This window comes from Leptodactylus fuscus, chromosome 2, assembly GCF_031893055.1.
Source record: "Leptodactylus fuscus isolate aLepFus1 chromosome 2, aLepFus1.hap2, whole genome shotgun sequence".
Taxonomy (NCBI): domain Eukaryota; kingdom Metazoa; phylum Chordata; class Amphibia; order Anura; family Leptodactylidae; genus Leptodactylus; species Leptodactylus fuscus.
The window spans coordinates 131301987-131318767 of NC_134266.1; the positions used below are offsets into that span (position 1 = coordinate 131301987).

At 40.4% G+C, this 16781-nt stretch overlaps 2 protein-coding genes across 3 annotated transcripts in view; both read left to right on the forward strand.

Annotated features, from left to right (window-relative positions):
* Positions 1-3137, forward strand: part of MYOM3 (myomesin 3) — a 92819-nt gene extending 89682 nt beyond the window's left edge. For both annotated transcript variants that reach the window (XM_075264608.1, XM_075264609.1), the window contains exons 35-36: positions 101-156; positions 2804-3137. In XM_075264608.1, coding sequence (XP_075120709.1) covers positions 101-156; positions 2804-3088 — 341 coding nt within the window. In that variant the 3' untranslated portion in view covers positions 3089-3137. The remainder of the gene's footprint in view (positions 1-100; positions 157-2803) is intronic.
* An 8782-nt stretch (positions 3138-11919) lies between these two features.
* On the forward strand, positions 11920-16147 carry LOC142193750 (fatty acid-binding protein, liver). Its single transcript, XM_075262750.1, has 4 exons — positions 11920-12071; positions 12355-12527; positions 14400-14489; positions 16028-16147. The coding sequence occupies exons 1-4, from the start codon at positions 12005-12007 to the stop codon at positions 16076-16078; spliced, it is 381 nt and encodes a 126-aa protein (XP_075118851.1). The 5' UTR covers positions 11920-12004; the 3' UTR covers positions 16079-16147.
* Positions 16148-16781: the final 634 nt, after the last annotated feature.

The window sequence follows — 16781 nt, forward strand, 5'->3', positions numbered from 1 at the left end:
TGTTAGCTACCTATAGCAGCAATTCCATAGTTGTATGTCAATGTGATGAGAGGACATTTGCTGTATAATTTACTGTGTAATCTGTGGTTAATATTTCTAGATCGTGCTAAAGTGGTGCGAGGCCTTCCTGATCTGGCAACGATAATGGTAGACAAGGTATTTCTTATTAAAAATTTAAATAATAAAGCATTGTTTTCTTGACGGGAGCCTATAATATTACAAAACAAGGCTGACACCTTCTGTCATGTATTTTTTTACACTGGGGTGAATACAGAACCAATACTAGACAGAAGGGCCTCCGTCTGCATCTGTCATTTAGGCTAAGGCCCCATGAGACATCCAGCAGAAATAAAGCACTGTGAGAAGAACCACAGCAGGAACACAAAGTTTTCCTCTGCAGACTTTCTGTTACAATTATACCTATGGGGAAACTGCCAGCGTTTCTAGAAGTATAATTGACATGCTGCAATTTCCCAAACGGGGCTGGCTTTGAAAATCGTGGCATGGTTATGTGGCGGTTTTTACTACAAAGTGGGCATGGGATTCACTATGATCCCATCCAATTTGCACTTCCGCAATTTTTTCTGTGACATTTCGACCACGGGCAAATCGCAGTGTTTCTGTCCCGTGGAGCCCTGGCCTTAAAGAGGACCTTTCATGTCTTCTTACACCTGCGGTTTTACATACCACTGGATTTAGTTTTAAGAGGCAAAGCTTTTCCCGCTAAGGTGTTCACTACATTATAATAGTTCTGATATTTTTGGATGCAGAGATACCTAAAGTGTTTGTGTTCATTTATGCTAATTATTATATTAATTGTTTATCTATTTTCATATGTGATCTAAAAAAAGGGGAAGATGTGAATTTTTATTAATTTTGTGGAGATTTTTATACTTTAAGTCTGAGGCCCCACATTGCAGAAACGCAGCTTTTTTGTCGCAGATTTTGCTGTGGTTTTTTGAACCAAATTCAAGAATGGCTACGAGAGGAATAAGAAATATACATGAATTACTTATACTTCTACCTTCTGCTCAATCCATTCATGGCTTTGGCTCGAAAAACAAAGCAAACTCTGCAACAAAAAAAAGCTGCATTTCGGCAATGTGGGGCCTCAGGCTTGAAAATATTCTTTTTTTTTTTTAGACCCCCCCCCTTCCCCCACGGTGATCTAATCTCAGATATAATATATAAGTGTATTGCAATATATTGTAAAAACCATTGAATTCATAGGCAGTGTGTACTAAAACAATAGTAATGGCAAGCCTGGGAGCCTTAAGTAGACTTTAGGGGTGGCGATCATTGAAAATATAGTAGTACCTATTGAGCCAGGCCTGTTGCATGGTCAAATGCAGCAGTCTCATTTAACCATAGCATCTAACAGGTAAATGGTTGTTATCACATCTGGTAGCGATATATTTTCATGTATATCATTGGTCATTGAGGAATTAAAACAACTAATATTATATACTCACTGTTCTGTTCAGCCGCAGGTCCAGCAGACAGTCTCCATTTAGGTTCCTGATCTTACTGACCTTTAGTGTCAGTGCACACGGAGTTTATTGGTGCTGGTTTTGACACTAAATCTGCCTCAAAATCAGCCTCCAAAAAGAGGCTCCCAATAGAACTCTATTGGGAGGCTTTTTTGGAGGCTGATTTTGAGGTGGATTCAGCATCAAAATCAGCGCCAAAAAAATCTGTGTGCACTGACCATTAGCTCTGACAAGAGAACATTAGGAGTTATGCCATGCTCAAACTGAGCATCAGCACTTAGCACCACTCCACTGATTGGATGACATGATCATGTGCAGGCAAAAGGTAAACAAAGACCACAGACCCGAATGGAGACTTTCTTCTGGACTCTAGGTCAAATATTAATATAAATATATATAATATTAGCATCAGTAATACATTAATTGTAAATCATTGACATCCTGCTGTTTTAGCTGTCCCTGTAGTCAGGGCCTCTCTAACCTTAGTGCCAAAGGTGCACTTATAATGAGCCCTATGGTTGTGGGATCCCCTTTTGGACAGCCGATGAATTGAAGACAATGGTGAAGCAGGGAGTTGTTCATTCCCTGCTTCACCATCTGGCTGCTGTCTTTGCTTCAGGTGCCCTGTAAGTAGTAGGCACAATGTGGTGATGTTACTTACATTGGGTCTGTTGCACCCTGAAAACTCCAAAGAGAGAAGAGAAAAGGGGAACAGGGAAAGTTGAATATTAAGGCTTCTTTTTCTTTTTTTGATATATACAGTGGGGGTAAGTGAAAGGGGACATGAAACTGTGGGGGCAACCTGGGGGGCATGATACTGAGGAGGCAATCTGAAGGGGTACATGAAACTGTGGTAGCAGCCTTGGAAAGGGGTGCCTGATACTGTGGGATCAACCTGAAGGGCTACATGAAACTGTGGGGGCAAGCTGGAGAGGGAACATTACACAATGGGAGCAACTTGAGGGAGTCATGAAACTGTGGGGGTAACTTGAGGGAAACATTATAATATAATGTCTGAGAAGTCACGAGGAGGTGGGTTAGGTTAATATCTGGGGAGGGGGCATGTTAAATTGTGATGCATGCATTGGCATTTGACTATGCGATGGGCTACTGCAGAGCATTATATTGAATGGGGCCACTAGTGAGGCATTATAATGTATGATGGCCACTAAGGGGCATTACCTGTAATGCTTTTCACATAATAACATACTGTATCATAGATTTTGTGATCACTGCAGGAAATATATTGAATTAAATAAGTTAATAGGTGCTTAACATGCAATAATCTCATGTAACTTTCCTCTCATTACTAGACCCTGTGTCTAACCTGCCATATATCTGGAGATCCTGCTCCTGAGGTTTCCTGGGTAAAGAATGAGAAGAAGGTGGAATTTAAAGATCGCTATAAACTGGATATAAAGGGTACAATTGTTACTTTGACCATAGAGAAGATTTGTGCTGAAGATTCTGGGCGCTACAGCATTACAGTAAAGAATAAGTATGGTTCAGAGATTGGGCAAGTGACTGTGAGTGTTTTTAAACATGGCGAAGAACCAGAAGAACTTAAGAAAACATGCGACAAAATTCCAAAGACCTAGAAGTCATTTACATGTTACAAGCTGAAAATATACTATCAATAAAGACATGATGCTCTATATATTTTTATCTGGTATATCTGTTTTCATGTATAGAAGTCTTTCAGCTTGCATTAGGACACTACTGAAAGTAATCTCAGGCTAGGTTCACACCTGCCGTTCAGGGTTTCTGTTCCCAAATCTGCTTAAAAAATGCAGAGAGATATGTTCTGCAAACAGGACTTTTCTCTCTGCATTTTTCAGGTGGAAACTGGGCGGAAACACAGAAGACTCCATTTGGAAATATCAGCGTTTCCGCTGTGCAGATTTTTCTGCAATGTGTGGATGAGATTTTCTAGAGTCCCATTCACTTTGAAGTGACTGTAAAACACAGCGGTTTTGGAGATCGCAGCATGTTAATTTTCTGTGAAAAGCGCTGTGGCAAATACCATGATGTGTTGTCTCCGCAATTTTCTCTCGCAACGCTTTTTTTTCTGTGGTCCTCTACGTGGGGTTTTATCAGGGTTTTAACTTGGTTATGAAAAAGGATTAGTGCAAAGTGATCGGTGGAGTATGGGTGGGCTAAGTAGCCCCCTTGTGAATCGAGTGCAGGCTGAGAATGGTTGCTGATGCTCCATTCCTATTACTGCTGGAAATAGTGGAGTGCCGTTGGGAACACTATTCATCAGTGGGCTCAGCCCTCCCAATGATCAGACACTTGTAAGAAATCTTATGCTAAGGCCCCACGGGCTTTAAACGCAGTGATAAAGTGCTGCGGGAAGAACCGCTGCGTGATTGCATTGCAGTTCTTTCCGCAGCGCTTTTAAGAGAAAGTTCACGGAGTTTTCCTCTGCGGACTTTCTCTTAACATTATATCTATGGGAAAGCTGCCAGCGTTTCCGTAGATATAATTGGCATGCTGTGATTTACAAAGCCGTAACGGCTTTTCAAATTGCAGTGTGTCTGCGCTGCGATCTTTTCCGCAAAGTGGGGATGGGATTCGCATGAATCCGATCCACTTTGCTAGCACTGTACAACACCGCGATTTTTCCCGTGGGGCCCTGGACTTAGGGTGTATTCAAACACTAAGGTCATGTTGCAGCTCTTGCTGAGATTTACACTGACCCTGCATTTTGTAGTTAGGTTTCAAAAATAGCAGAAAGAGAGTTTTCCTCTGCAGACGTTCTGCCCTTATTATACCTCTATGGAAAACTACAGCATTTCCGCAGGTATAAATGACATGCGGCAATTTTGATTTTCAAAAACAAACACAGCTTTTCTGTTGCAGATTTTTTTCTGCGATGTGTGGATGGGATTATGCAGAAACCCTTTCATTTTGCAGGTACTGTACAGTAATACAGTGGTTTTTTGCAACATGGGGCCCCAGCCTCTGCTGAGGCTCCACATTGTGGAAAAACAGCATTTTTTGTTGTAAGTTTTGCTGCGTTTTTTTAAGCCAAAGTCAGGAGTGCATTTAACAGAAGGGAATCATCTAAATTTTCCATTCCTTTTCAAGCCACTCCTAACTTTGAGTTTTCACAATGTGGGACCTTAACCTCACACGTATTCCCAGCTTTGCAAATATCATTCAAGTGGCATTTTTGTAGTACATGGATATTTATGTTTATTAATATTGGCTCTATACTTTATCTGCTAAAGTTGTTGTGACTGTTTTTGTACTGCTGTGTTCAAAGATCCTTTATAGAGATGAGCGAGTAGTATTCGATCGAGTAGGTATTCGATTGAATACTACGGTATTCGAAATATTCGTACTCGATCGAATACTACTAGCTATTCGCAGTAAATATTCGATTCAGAATCAGGGTTGATTGGCCGAATGCTATACAGTATATAGCACTTGGCGAATCAAATCTGGTTCTGCAGCAGGCTCGTCCTTGCTAGTCGGGAGAGCTGGCAGCTTGCTGTTACGAGGGAGCTGACTTTTTCTCATAGGAATGAATTGACCAGTCTTGATTGGTCAGTATACAGCATTCGGCCAATCAACGCTGGTTCTGCTGGAGGCTCGTCTGTGAGGAGGCGGAGTCCAAGATTGGACCACAGCAGTCTCCATTGTGGTCCAATCTTAGACTCCGCCTCCTCTCAGATGAGCGTTGATTGGCCGAATGCTGTACAGTGGCCAATCAACGCTGGTTAATTTATTCCTATGAGAAAAAGTCAGCTCCCTCGTAACAGCAAGCTGCCAGCTCTCTTCCGACTAGCAAGGATGAGCCTGCTGCAGAACCAACGTTGATTTGCCGCAGGCTCGTCTTTGCTAGTTGGGAGAGCTGGCAGCTTGCGGTTATGAGGGAGCTTACTTTTTAACAGCGCAACTGCAAGTGCTGTGCAGTTAAAGCGCACGTACCCCATAGACTATAATGGGGTCCGTGCGCTTTAACTGCACAGAGCTCCTCCTAAACACTCTTCTCCTGCTACTCGTGGACTTGGTGATTCTCCTTTAGTCGAATAGTGGTTTCCCCTGATATGAGCATTTTTTCCCATAGACTATAATGGGATTCGATATTCGATCGAGTAGTCGAATATTGAGGATCTACTAGAAACAAATATTGAATCTTGAATATTTCACTTTTCGCTCATCTCTAATCCTTTACTATTTTATTTACATTATTGTTTCCTTAAGGCCTCATGCACCCAGCTATTTTATGGCTCTTGCTACCTTTGAACTGTGCAGGGCTGTAAAACCTCACATATTATCATATCTAGCATACCTTCATTTGCCTACAGAGGCAATACAAAGCTTTCATGTTGGATTTTATATATGTCTGACAGAATATATCATGCCATGTTGCTATAGAAGGGAGCTATTCAAATATTTAGACATTACTGCCAGAACCCCCTCCCCCTTTTCACCATTGAGGAGAATAGGCCCTTGAAATTAACGGATCCCGCATAGATATATTAAACATACAGCCAAGTCTAACTGTGTGAACAGAGCATTAGATGGTGGAGCTGAAAACATAAGGTTTGGGTTTTTTTTCAATTCAAATATTTTATTGAATTTTCAAGGTAAAACAACATAAATCATTACAGTCCATGAATACAGAAATATAACACACAAGAGGGGGGGAAGGTGAGCAGAGATAGAGAAGAGAGAGAGAAAGGATGGGGGTAGGGAGGGTAATGGTGGAGTGAATAGAGTAACATACCAGGTGTGGGTCCAGTGGGAGGCCCGAAGGACATCACTTGTCAGAACCACAGTAGAAGGGCTTGAGATTCACTATGTGAGGTTAGATGTAGATGCAAAGACACTGGTAAAACAAACACCAACAGTGGGAGACCATGCTCAGAACTCGTAGTCCAACGTTTAAGCCCGGGAGGGGGGTCCAGAGCCTCCCACACTCTGCAGAACGTTGGAATTCCAACCAGTAAAACTAGGTTTTAATAAAGGCGTCACCCGTGTCATGGAGGAAGGAAATGAGGTTTTCCATTCGCATGTCATTGACCTTCAATATCCTAAGGAAGAGAGGAGGAGGTTCTACTTGCTTCCAAAATTTCAGAATGCATGTTCGGGCAGCAAGGACCAAAAAAACTGAGTAGCGAGCTTTTCTAGGTTCGCACCGGAGACTCACAGTGGTGAAGTAGAAACAGAACAGGGCCAAACTGATGAGACATGGCAGTAAATTGCAAAATGATCTGTTTAACACCATCCCAAGACGGAGAAAGCACCGAACAGGACCAGAAGACATGGAGCATGTCACCCTCCTCCTGCCCACACCTCCAGCACATCAGGGAGACCTGCGGAAAGTGCACATGTAGCTTTGCAGGGACCCTATACCAATGGGACAAGATCTTAAACCTGACCTCCTGTAGAGAGAGCTGACAGATGCCCCATGTGTGAGTCAGAAAATGCTCTTTGGTCCTGGGTGAGGGAGAGAGACAAATCCACTTCTCACTTCAACATATAGAGGGGAACAGATCCGTCAGGAGGATCAATTAGAACTTTGTACAAAAACATGAGTTTTATGTAATGATTATTTTTTATGAAAAGCCAGGGCACCAAAGCAAGAATATGTGAAGCTCATAGAAGAATTAATTCTGTGTGTGGCCTTCAAGCCTAATATGAGATTCCATACAATGATGGCACAGTGAAGAGGCCAACATGTAGCAGTAAACCTAAAACTAATACTTGCCGGTAACAAAACAGGGCCCACATGCTCACACATGCTCTGTTCTATGGGACTGCCAGTGACAGTTGAGAGTAGTTACCCCTATTTTTGATATGTGTGGCACACAGTAGTTGGACACCTATTGATCAGACTATTTGTGTGTATAGGTTGTAGGTATCTATAATGGGACAACCCTATCAAATATTTAGGGCATAGCTCCTGCAAAGGAAACAATGGTTAGCACACATAAAAGTTAAAAGTTCTTACAAGCTTTTAATGTAACATTTGTTACCTGAAATTTTATGAAACTTAAAATGTTACATAAACAAAATAAAGAAATCTACAGTTACATATTAGTCTATTTCTGAAACATAATAATAATAACAACAACAACCGCCAAGTACGTCCACATTTCCATGCATTATGATCTTAATAACACCTTTCCAAACTGAAATGCTAAGACTTCTGGAATTCCTTATTCCATATCCATGGAAGATTCTAAATATCACTGATTTGCAACCTTAGGGGTCATTCACACTACGTATACTGAAGCTTATTCTGAACGTAAAACACGTTCAGAATAAGCGGCGTATAAAGCAGCTCCATTCATTTCTATGGGAGTCGGCATGCGAGCGCTCCCCATAGAAATGAATGGGCTGCTTCTTTCACTGCGAGCAGTCCCATTGAAGTGAATGGGAAGTGCCGGCGTGTACGGCTCGGCATGAGCAGAGCTAGCCGTATACGCCGGCACTTTCCATTCACTTCAATGGGACTGCTCGCAGTGAAAGAAGCAGCCCATTCATTTCTATGGGGAGCGCTCGTATGCTGGCTCCCATAGAAATGAATGGAACTGCTTTATACGCCGCTTATTCTGAACGTGATTTACGTTCAGAATAAGCTTCAGTATACGTAGTGTGAATGCCCCCTAAGTTCATCATATATATCCCTGTATATTGATGAACTGCTTTCAAAGCTCATAGAGTGAATCATGACTTACTAGGTTGTTACTTTTTTCCCTCCCTATCAGTATGTCTTTGGAGTGTGGGAGTACCTGGAGGAAACCCACATAAACACACAAACTCCTTGCAGATGTTGTCCTTGGTTGGATTCAAACCCAGGACTTTCACGCTGCAGTTCTAACTCACGGTGAGGCCCTAGTCCTTTGTACTTCAGTATTAAGTGCACTTTTCCCTTTGCTGACATTTTTTTTTTTTTTTTTTTAAGAAAAATGAAAACTGCAGACAGGAGAAAGGAAATACAATCCAAGAGACTGATGATTCATTATTCCTATTTACAACTGGCAGCACCTTAATTTCATAAAAGTAGAGTATCACAGCCATCCAGTAACTCAGTTTTCAAAGGGTCTTTCCCATCAGAATAATTTCTGAATGCGACTCCTTGGATGATCAGCTGATCACTATGGGCTCCACTCCTGGCACCCCTGACAAAGAACTGATTTTGCCGTAGGCAGTCAGGTATTGCAATGACCAACCTTGTAATGCATGTTTGTCTCAAGTCTGCCTAAATGGCAGACAGTCCTCTGTTACTTCATGAGACTACCCCTTTAATACTTCACATTTTCCTATCAATTTATTCCAATTTCTTTCAAAAGACTGGAAGACTGAAAAAGGAAGATAGAAACATTATCCCGATGATACGTTATACAGGTGGAGCACTTTTGTAGTAAAGGAATATCAGAACAGGAGCAGCTAATAAGCCGGATTATCTTAAACATTTTGATATTGGACGACTTTTACTACAATGAAAGGTGAAATGACTACATTCTGTGATCTATACTTAGAACTTTCGTTCCAGAACGGTGGCCTTGTATTCTTACAGGGAGAGGTTGTTAAACTTTGCATGTCACAAGCTGCCTCTGTAGGGTGAGTAACCTAGACTCCATTCAAAAACGTACCAGTTACTACATTTTCTGAATATTAGTCTGGTGGTTTCGTCACTCTGCTTTAGGTCAGTAACCTGAACTTCAATCACATGCCTAAAATGTAATCACAAATTTCTACAGCTTCCATTTTGGGATATTAAGGAAATTAAAGCAATTGCCAACATCTCAAGTTTTATGTCCCATCCTAATGTATGATGTGATGCAAAGTAATTTTTACAGTTACATGCTGGACATAAATAACAATTCTTGTAAGTACAGAGTATCAATTACAATGTGTTTCATTTTTCAAAAACTCTTAGTGAACCTACATACTATATTATAAAACCATTCTCTCCTATAAACTTTCAATGAAGGGAGAATTCTTTTACAGTGCAAGTCATTGACAAAAAAAATAACTCGCCTAGATGGAGTTGTTAGAATCAAATTAAACTTTACATGTGTGAATGTGATCATGATATAAGTGATTACAATAGGGAAAAACAATAACCAGTTCCAAAGACACTTCATCCGATGGACCTTTACAGCTAACGGACCTGTAGCATTGACATCCCACTTTATGGGGCCCTCTCCAGATTGCTTATCGGCCAGGCATTGGGGTAGATGACGCCATCATCCACCTTCTTCACAGAAATCTTTTTCACCTGGAGAAACCCGGGAACACTGTGAGAATAATGTTCTTTGATTTCTCCAGTGCTTTTATCACCATACAGACAGGGGTACTGAGAGATAAGCTGGCCCATTGTGTAGTGGACCATCACCTCTCCAACTGGATACTTGACTACCTCACAAACTGACCTCAGTATGTGAGAGCCCGGGACTGTGCGTCTGACACTGTGATCTGTAGTACAGGGGCACCACAAGGTGTAGTTCTTGCTCCTTTCCTCTTCACATTGTACACTGCAATTTTAGGTGCAACTCATCTAGCTGCTACTTACAGAAGTATTCTGGTGACTCTGCAATAGTAGGCCTCATCACTGATGGAGTTGACCTGGAGTACAGAGAATTAAACCGGGATTTTGTGGATTGGTTCCAGCTGAACCACGTCAAGATTAATGCTGGGAAGACCAAGGAAATGGTGGTGGACTTTCACAAGTGGAGATATGCTCCAAAACTAGCGGTCTTCAAGGGGACAGGCATTAAGATAGTCACCAGCTATAAGTACCTAGGTATGCTCCTCAATAATAAACTGTCCTGGGCAGATAACCTGGATGCACTGTATAGAAAGTGGCACAGCAGGCTCTACCTGCTTAGGGGGCTGAGGGCCTTTGGAGTCCAGGGGGCAACTCTTAGGGCCTTTTTCAACTCTGTAGGGGCATCAGCTATCTTCGAAGTTTCCTGCTGGGGGAGTAGCTATACCAGCCAGGGATAGGAATAGACTCGACAGGCTGATTAGAAGGGCCAGCTGTGTCATGGGGAGCCCCCTGGACCCAGTACAGGTGGTGGGTGACAGGATACTGTCTGTGGTGAGTTCCATGCTGGAGAATAACTCCTATACCATGCACGAATCCATGATAGCACTGGGGAGTACTGTCAGTGACCGACAGCCTCACCCTAAGTGTGAGAATGAGTGCTATTGGAAGTCTTTCCTCCCCGCTGCAGTTAGGCTGTACAATCAATACTGGACTAAGCGAAGATCACTCCATGTAGAGAACTGAATGATCCTTAAGTTGTGGTATCCCTGACTTTGGCTCAAAAAACCGCAACAAAATCTGCAACAAAAAAAGCTGCGTTTCCGCAACGTGGGGCTTCAGCCTAAGGCTCCACATTTCAGAAACGCAGCCTTTTTTGTTGCAGATTTTGTTGCAGTTTTTTAAGCCAAAGCCAAGTATGGATAGAAAAGGAATGGGAAATATATAGGAAGTTGTTAAACTTCTGCCTTCTGCTCAATCCACTCCTGGCTTTGTCTCAAACAAAACGCAACAAAATCTGCAACAAAAAAAGCTACGTTTCTGCAAAAAAACGCAACAAAATCTGCAATCAGAAAACATGGAAAGAAAAAACGCAGAGAAAAAAAGACAGCAAAAATGCAATGAAAAACGCTGCAAGAAAAATGTGATGTGTTTCCACTGCATTCTTTTCTGCAACATTTTTCAGCTGTGTTCTGCAACATAGAATCTTAGCCTTATTCTTATTCTGCAACAAAAGCCTGCAGATTTTGTTGCAGGCTTTGCTGTGTTTTTTTGAAGCCAAGAGTAGCGTCAAAAGTAATAGGAAATATAAAGGCGGCATTTGTATGTCACCCTTCAGCTAAACCACTACTAACTTTGGCTCAAATAAAAAAAAATGCAAAATGTGTAACAAAAAAAGCTGTTTCTCAGCAACATGTGGCCTCAGCCTTACAGCCATTCTTTTGGAAAAACAGGCCTAGATGTGCATGCTGTCCAACTGGAATTAATTGGATAAATAAAGCATGTATTGTGCTGGCGCTATGTTGGGATTTTTGGCACTATGTTGGGATGCAACAGTTAACTCCATAAACAAATGTCACGGAGCAGTAGTCTAAATTGTAGCCATGCAGAAAAATAACAGTAGGGAAATGCTCAGAAATTTTTTTCTTTATATTCTGTATTTTAAAAGCCTCCATAAATAGTTCAACTTGAAAAATTAATAAGAAAATCTTAATTTTAAAAGACACTGTCTAACATAAGTTTTTAGGATATTAGATTGAAAGGAACGTGATTCATGTTACATAATATTCACTAACATAGGCATCACTGGACAATGACCTATAGGTCATTGCTATGGTCATCAAATAAACCATTAATGATTGATGGTTGTTTGGTTAATGATTATTATATCCAATGCATCCATTGGGGTGTCTAGCCAGATAAAAGCTACCCTAGCACATGCCCCATCACTTATCACTCCTCTCATTTCCATTTGCTTGCCTCCATCCAAACATCCAGATTTACCATGGCTTTCAATGGGACTTGGAACGTCTATGCTCAAGAAAACTATGAGAATTTCCTGAGGGCTGTAGGTAAGGATAGCATGCACGGAACGTTATCATAAGTTTGTAAAATTACTTTTTTATTGTACAAGAGCTTTGTTTTCTCTACAAGTTTCTTCCACCTACTGTTTGACTATAGGTGTCACTAGCTGTTGCAGCTGTAATTTTAGATTATAGAACAGTCCATGTATAAACTATGCCACTGTTTTAGCAATGACATACACAGTATGCTTAGGATTATCAACTGCAAAATGTTTCCAGCCATTTGTATTTTCATTTCTATCTTAATATCCCTCAATATTTTGTATTACAGGTTTGCCAGAGGATATCGTGAAAGTCGCAAAAGATATTAACCCAGTCATTGAAATCCAGCAAAATGGAAATGACTTTGTTGTCACCTCAAAGACCCCAAAGCAGACTCATAGCAATTCCTTTACAGTCGGAAAGGAATCAGAAATCACCGCCATTGGTGGAAAAAAAATTAAGGTAAAAATTCAGGTTATTGTCCTGGAAATCTCATTTTTTGGGAATAGATGTAACCTATTGGGCCTCACATAAAAGCAAGACTCTCAATGTTTTTCACAGCAAGCAGAGTCTAGTCCAGAGCTCGGATTTATTACTAGTATTGCTGTTTTGATAAATGAAACCCAGAGTGTTAAAGTTTCCGGATATAATGTCATGTAAGGCACTGTTCACATTACATCATGCATTAACACTTGGCATGTACACTGTAAAATGCTCCCAATGTAGATGGCAAGCATATCTATAGAGGTCCATTCGCCTAACAGAGGCAAAAGACTGTCCTTTTAACATCTATCAGTCTGATGTATGTAGATATACCTTACTTTTTGTGTGTGCGCGTGCCATGGAATAGTCTAGCATACTAGACTTTCCATAGAAAGATATAATCATCAAAGATTAAAAAAAACAAAAACTTAAGGAACTTATTGTTATCCTATCACACTGTATGCCTATGGTGGGATGTGTTGCAACATACAGCTCACAGCAGCTCAGTTCTATTCAAGTGCCTGCGAAAGAACAACAGTATGTAGCATAGCCACAAATAAATGTATAGGCCTATGCCTAGTAGATAATGAAGAGGATGTGGTGCTTAAAAATGATGTATTCTTACTTCAGCCAAATAGCAGAGATATTGATGACCTAGCCTGGGTCTAGAAATGTCCGAGTGGCCACATATAATTTGTGTAATCCCAGGAGAGGGGAGATGGAAATCAGAGACAGTTAGACTTCCCATAGTTAAAGCCAGTGTATTTTCCGCTTTCATCCATGTCTGAATGATCGCTGTGAACTTGGTGCTCATTGAGATTATGGAAGCAACAATGCTACTTACTGTTGCAGTCCTGGCTGTATTGTCCCTGTAGCTGGGATTAATATGCCAGCTCCAGTTAATAGGGAATGCCAATGAAACAAATCCTGTAATAACTTAGAGATTGTCAGAGAAGTGCAGTTTTTTCCCTGGAGGTCAAGGAAAGTAAAAAATAAAATAAATAAATAAATAAATAGCTACCAGTCCCCATCACTTGTTCCATCAGAAGACGATGCAGCACAAGACCACTGAGGCCAATCAAAGGAAAGGACTCAGGATGTGACAGGTGACGATAGTGATTGACATCCCGGTTTCTTTCCTTAGGCTGCTGATTGGCCTCAGCAGTCACGTGCAGCAAGGACTTCCACGTAACAAGTCTCTGGGTGCCGTGGGACCGGACAGTAGTGAGGGACCAAACTATATCCTGGACATACACTTTAAGGGTGTGATGTATATAAAAATAAATACAAACTAAAAGGATAAATCATTTTAAAGGACAATAAAAAAATATATAAAATTTATATAAATAGTTTAAAAAAAAAAAAAAACAGTAGGCCAAACTTTAGCTATATCCTCTTCCCTAATGATCCTAAAACTATACTTTTTTGTTTGTTTGTTTTTTAGTTAAGTTGAAAAACCATACACTTGTTTACTGGTCAAAAATAGCAGCTTATGAAACATTGGTTTTGTTCTTTTTTTGGCTTAGCCACTCTGAATTTGCTGGCAGCTAACCAAAAGCAAATTACAGTTGCAGCATGCTGCCTGTTGTCCTGACCACCTGCCATGATTGACAGTTCCTCCGTTATGCACAGTGCTTTGGAAAAAAACTGTTAAACATAGCGGGGTAGTAGCATTTCATGAAAAAGACTCATCTCTGCCTGTGGCTACAAGTTCTGAAAGCAATGCACTTTGACATACAAGTGGCAGATCATGAATTCAGTGTGACTGCCACTACCATAGTGAGGGCAGCATATAGTAGATGACAGATTCCCTTTAAATAATTAAACTGATTTTTTTTTCTTCTTTTTCAGGTAACTGTTAATCTAGAAGGTGGAAAACTTATCTGCAAGAGTGACACATTCACCCACATTCAGGAAGTCAATGGAAATGAAATGGTGGAGGTATGTTTCTGACAGATCATCAGACTCTATTCTTCTGTCTTCTACATTAATGCTACACCAGAAGGGAAGGTCTGGAGTGTGTTTAGTGTAGAGATCCCAGAACACTATACAGTTAAGAAATGCCTAGTGGACTCTTTGCATGACAGTGCATGGCATATTCATTCATGTGACAGACCATATAGGCATGTTTTATTTTTATCACGTATCTAGTGCTGTCAACAATTTTGCTGACAGCCTGTTTTCAACACATAGGGACCTAATCTTGTCAAACACATGACATTGGTGAAAGTAAGGATCAAATGCCCATTCTTTGTTCTCCAACCAAGCCAAGCCAAATGCTCAAAGCATTTGGCCAACAGCTACATCAGATATATGGATCACTTATCAAATCACTTATCTATATACTTAAAATCAAAATAAACTTTTATTTATTTTTTCATTAAATCAATAATGCAAGTGAAGGAAACAAAATTGTGATCTATTTCACTAAAGAAAAGTCCCTGTAACTTTAAGTATTTCTCCTGTCTGTACTTCTTATCTGATTCAATGGGCTCTATGGAGAGGGAAGGGGGGAAGAGGAGAAATGACAGACATATGAAGCATCTACAGCAATGAGAAAATTCTGTCAGAAGAAGGCTGATAGTGAAAGTGAACTGTCTCACTATACTGCAGATATCTCTCTGCTTTGAGGAACTCTCCTTTTCTTTCCATCCCCTCTCTGTAGAGTTGTACAGATTGTACAGAGTTTGTACAGATTTGATCAGTGAAAGAAAGAGGCAAATGAGGGAAGAGACAGACATATTTCTTATATAAAGTATGTTACAATGTTTATCTTCATCTTGATTATAGATTTATGAAGAAAAAAAAATAGGTTTAGTTATGCTTTAATAATAATGATCGACTCTTAAGATAGATCATTAAAGGGGTCTACTAAGACTAAAACATAGATGGCCTATCATTATATTAATGGGGCATTGCCCCGCAGAACCCTGGCTTATGAGTGCAGCTATTGATGACCTATCCTAAAAGAAGACTATGAATACAATTTAAAGAAAACCCGTTTACTATAAGTTCAAAGAGGATTCCAACACCCTCAATGATCAGCTGTTATACACAGCGTACACAACAGGAAGCAGATGACCTCATACATTGTACAATGGCTGGGCCACACTCAATTCCAATTCTGACTCTGTACACTGTATTTAAAACACCAATAGTGCAGATTTCTTTCTTGTTTAAGTTAAAGCTGGCCATGCACATGCACTATGTGTACTAAATGGGGAGAAAAACTTCTGGTGTGGACTTATCTCTAAAGAAACAAAAGGATTGGGCAGTTGAAATCCAACTACCTGATACTAATCTGCTATCAGGGGAGAGTCAGGAAGTGCCCAGACATTAGATGGTTGGCCAGTATCAGCCAACAATCATTTACTGTATAAGGTCAGTTTAGGAGAAATTGTATGTTTAAATAGGGCTCATAAAACTTCTTATTTGTGCAAAGTCATGTTTAGTTACACTGCTTTTTTTTTCCCTTACAGACCATCACTATTGGCTCAGCAACACTAATCAGGAAAAGTAAGAGGGCATAAGACGAAATCCTGCAAATATTATTTGGTTTTTTTTACAAAAAAACAAGAGTATTTGTTGTCCAGCAATAAAGTAACAACTTAGCTTGATTTGTGTCGATTGTTTTCTAAAACTGTCATATGTACTAAAAATTTTATATGCTAAACCAGCAAATAATAGGTAGTGACACAGCTAATGGAAAACACACACACACACACACACACAACATTAACTGCAGCTATTACTTCTAACAACAACTTTCTATGCAAAGTCCATAATTTTATATAATTTTATGTAATGTAGTACCATGTGGATTTGTGAACACAAAGGCTGCACTAAAGTAGAAATTATGGAGGTCAGGTGGTATCTTCAGGGAATCAGGGGTCAACATTAGAATTTCTCAAAAACATAAATGAAATCGCTTTTAAAGCCTCATCTCCAACAGCCTAGGTTCTCAATTTTTAGTATGTGTTCTCAAAAAGCTATAGCTCATGTCCCAAGGAGGTAATCACATTGTAGAGTTCTCTAAACTTGTCATCCCATCATGTGCTGTTCAAGAGCAACTATCACCAGAGGCCACACGCACACAGATCCTTTTATTCACAGCTGGTATTTGGTTGTTAGAATCTGGCCTTAGGGCCCGTTCACACGGTCACAGAGGGGGCGGATTATGGCACAGAATCCACGTCATAATCTGCCCCCTCACAATGGTGGTCTATGGAAACC

Coding starts and splice junctions, on each gene's coding strand:
- LOC142193750 (XM_075262750.1), top strand. CDS start 12,005: ATGGCTTTCAATGGGACTTGGAACGTCTATGCTCAAGAAAACTATGAG. Junction 12,072..12,354: donor GAATTTCCTGAGGGCTGTAG/GTAAGGATAGCA, acceptor TTTGTATTACAG/GTTTGCCAGAGGATATCGTG. Junction 14,490..16,027: donor ATGGAAATGAAATGGTGGAG/GTATGTTTCTGA, acceptor TTTCCCTTACAG/ACCATCACTATTGGCTCAGC.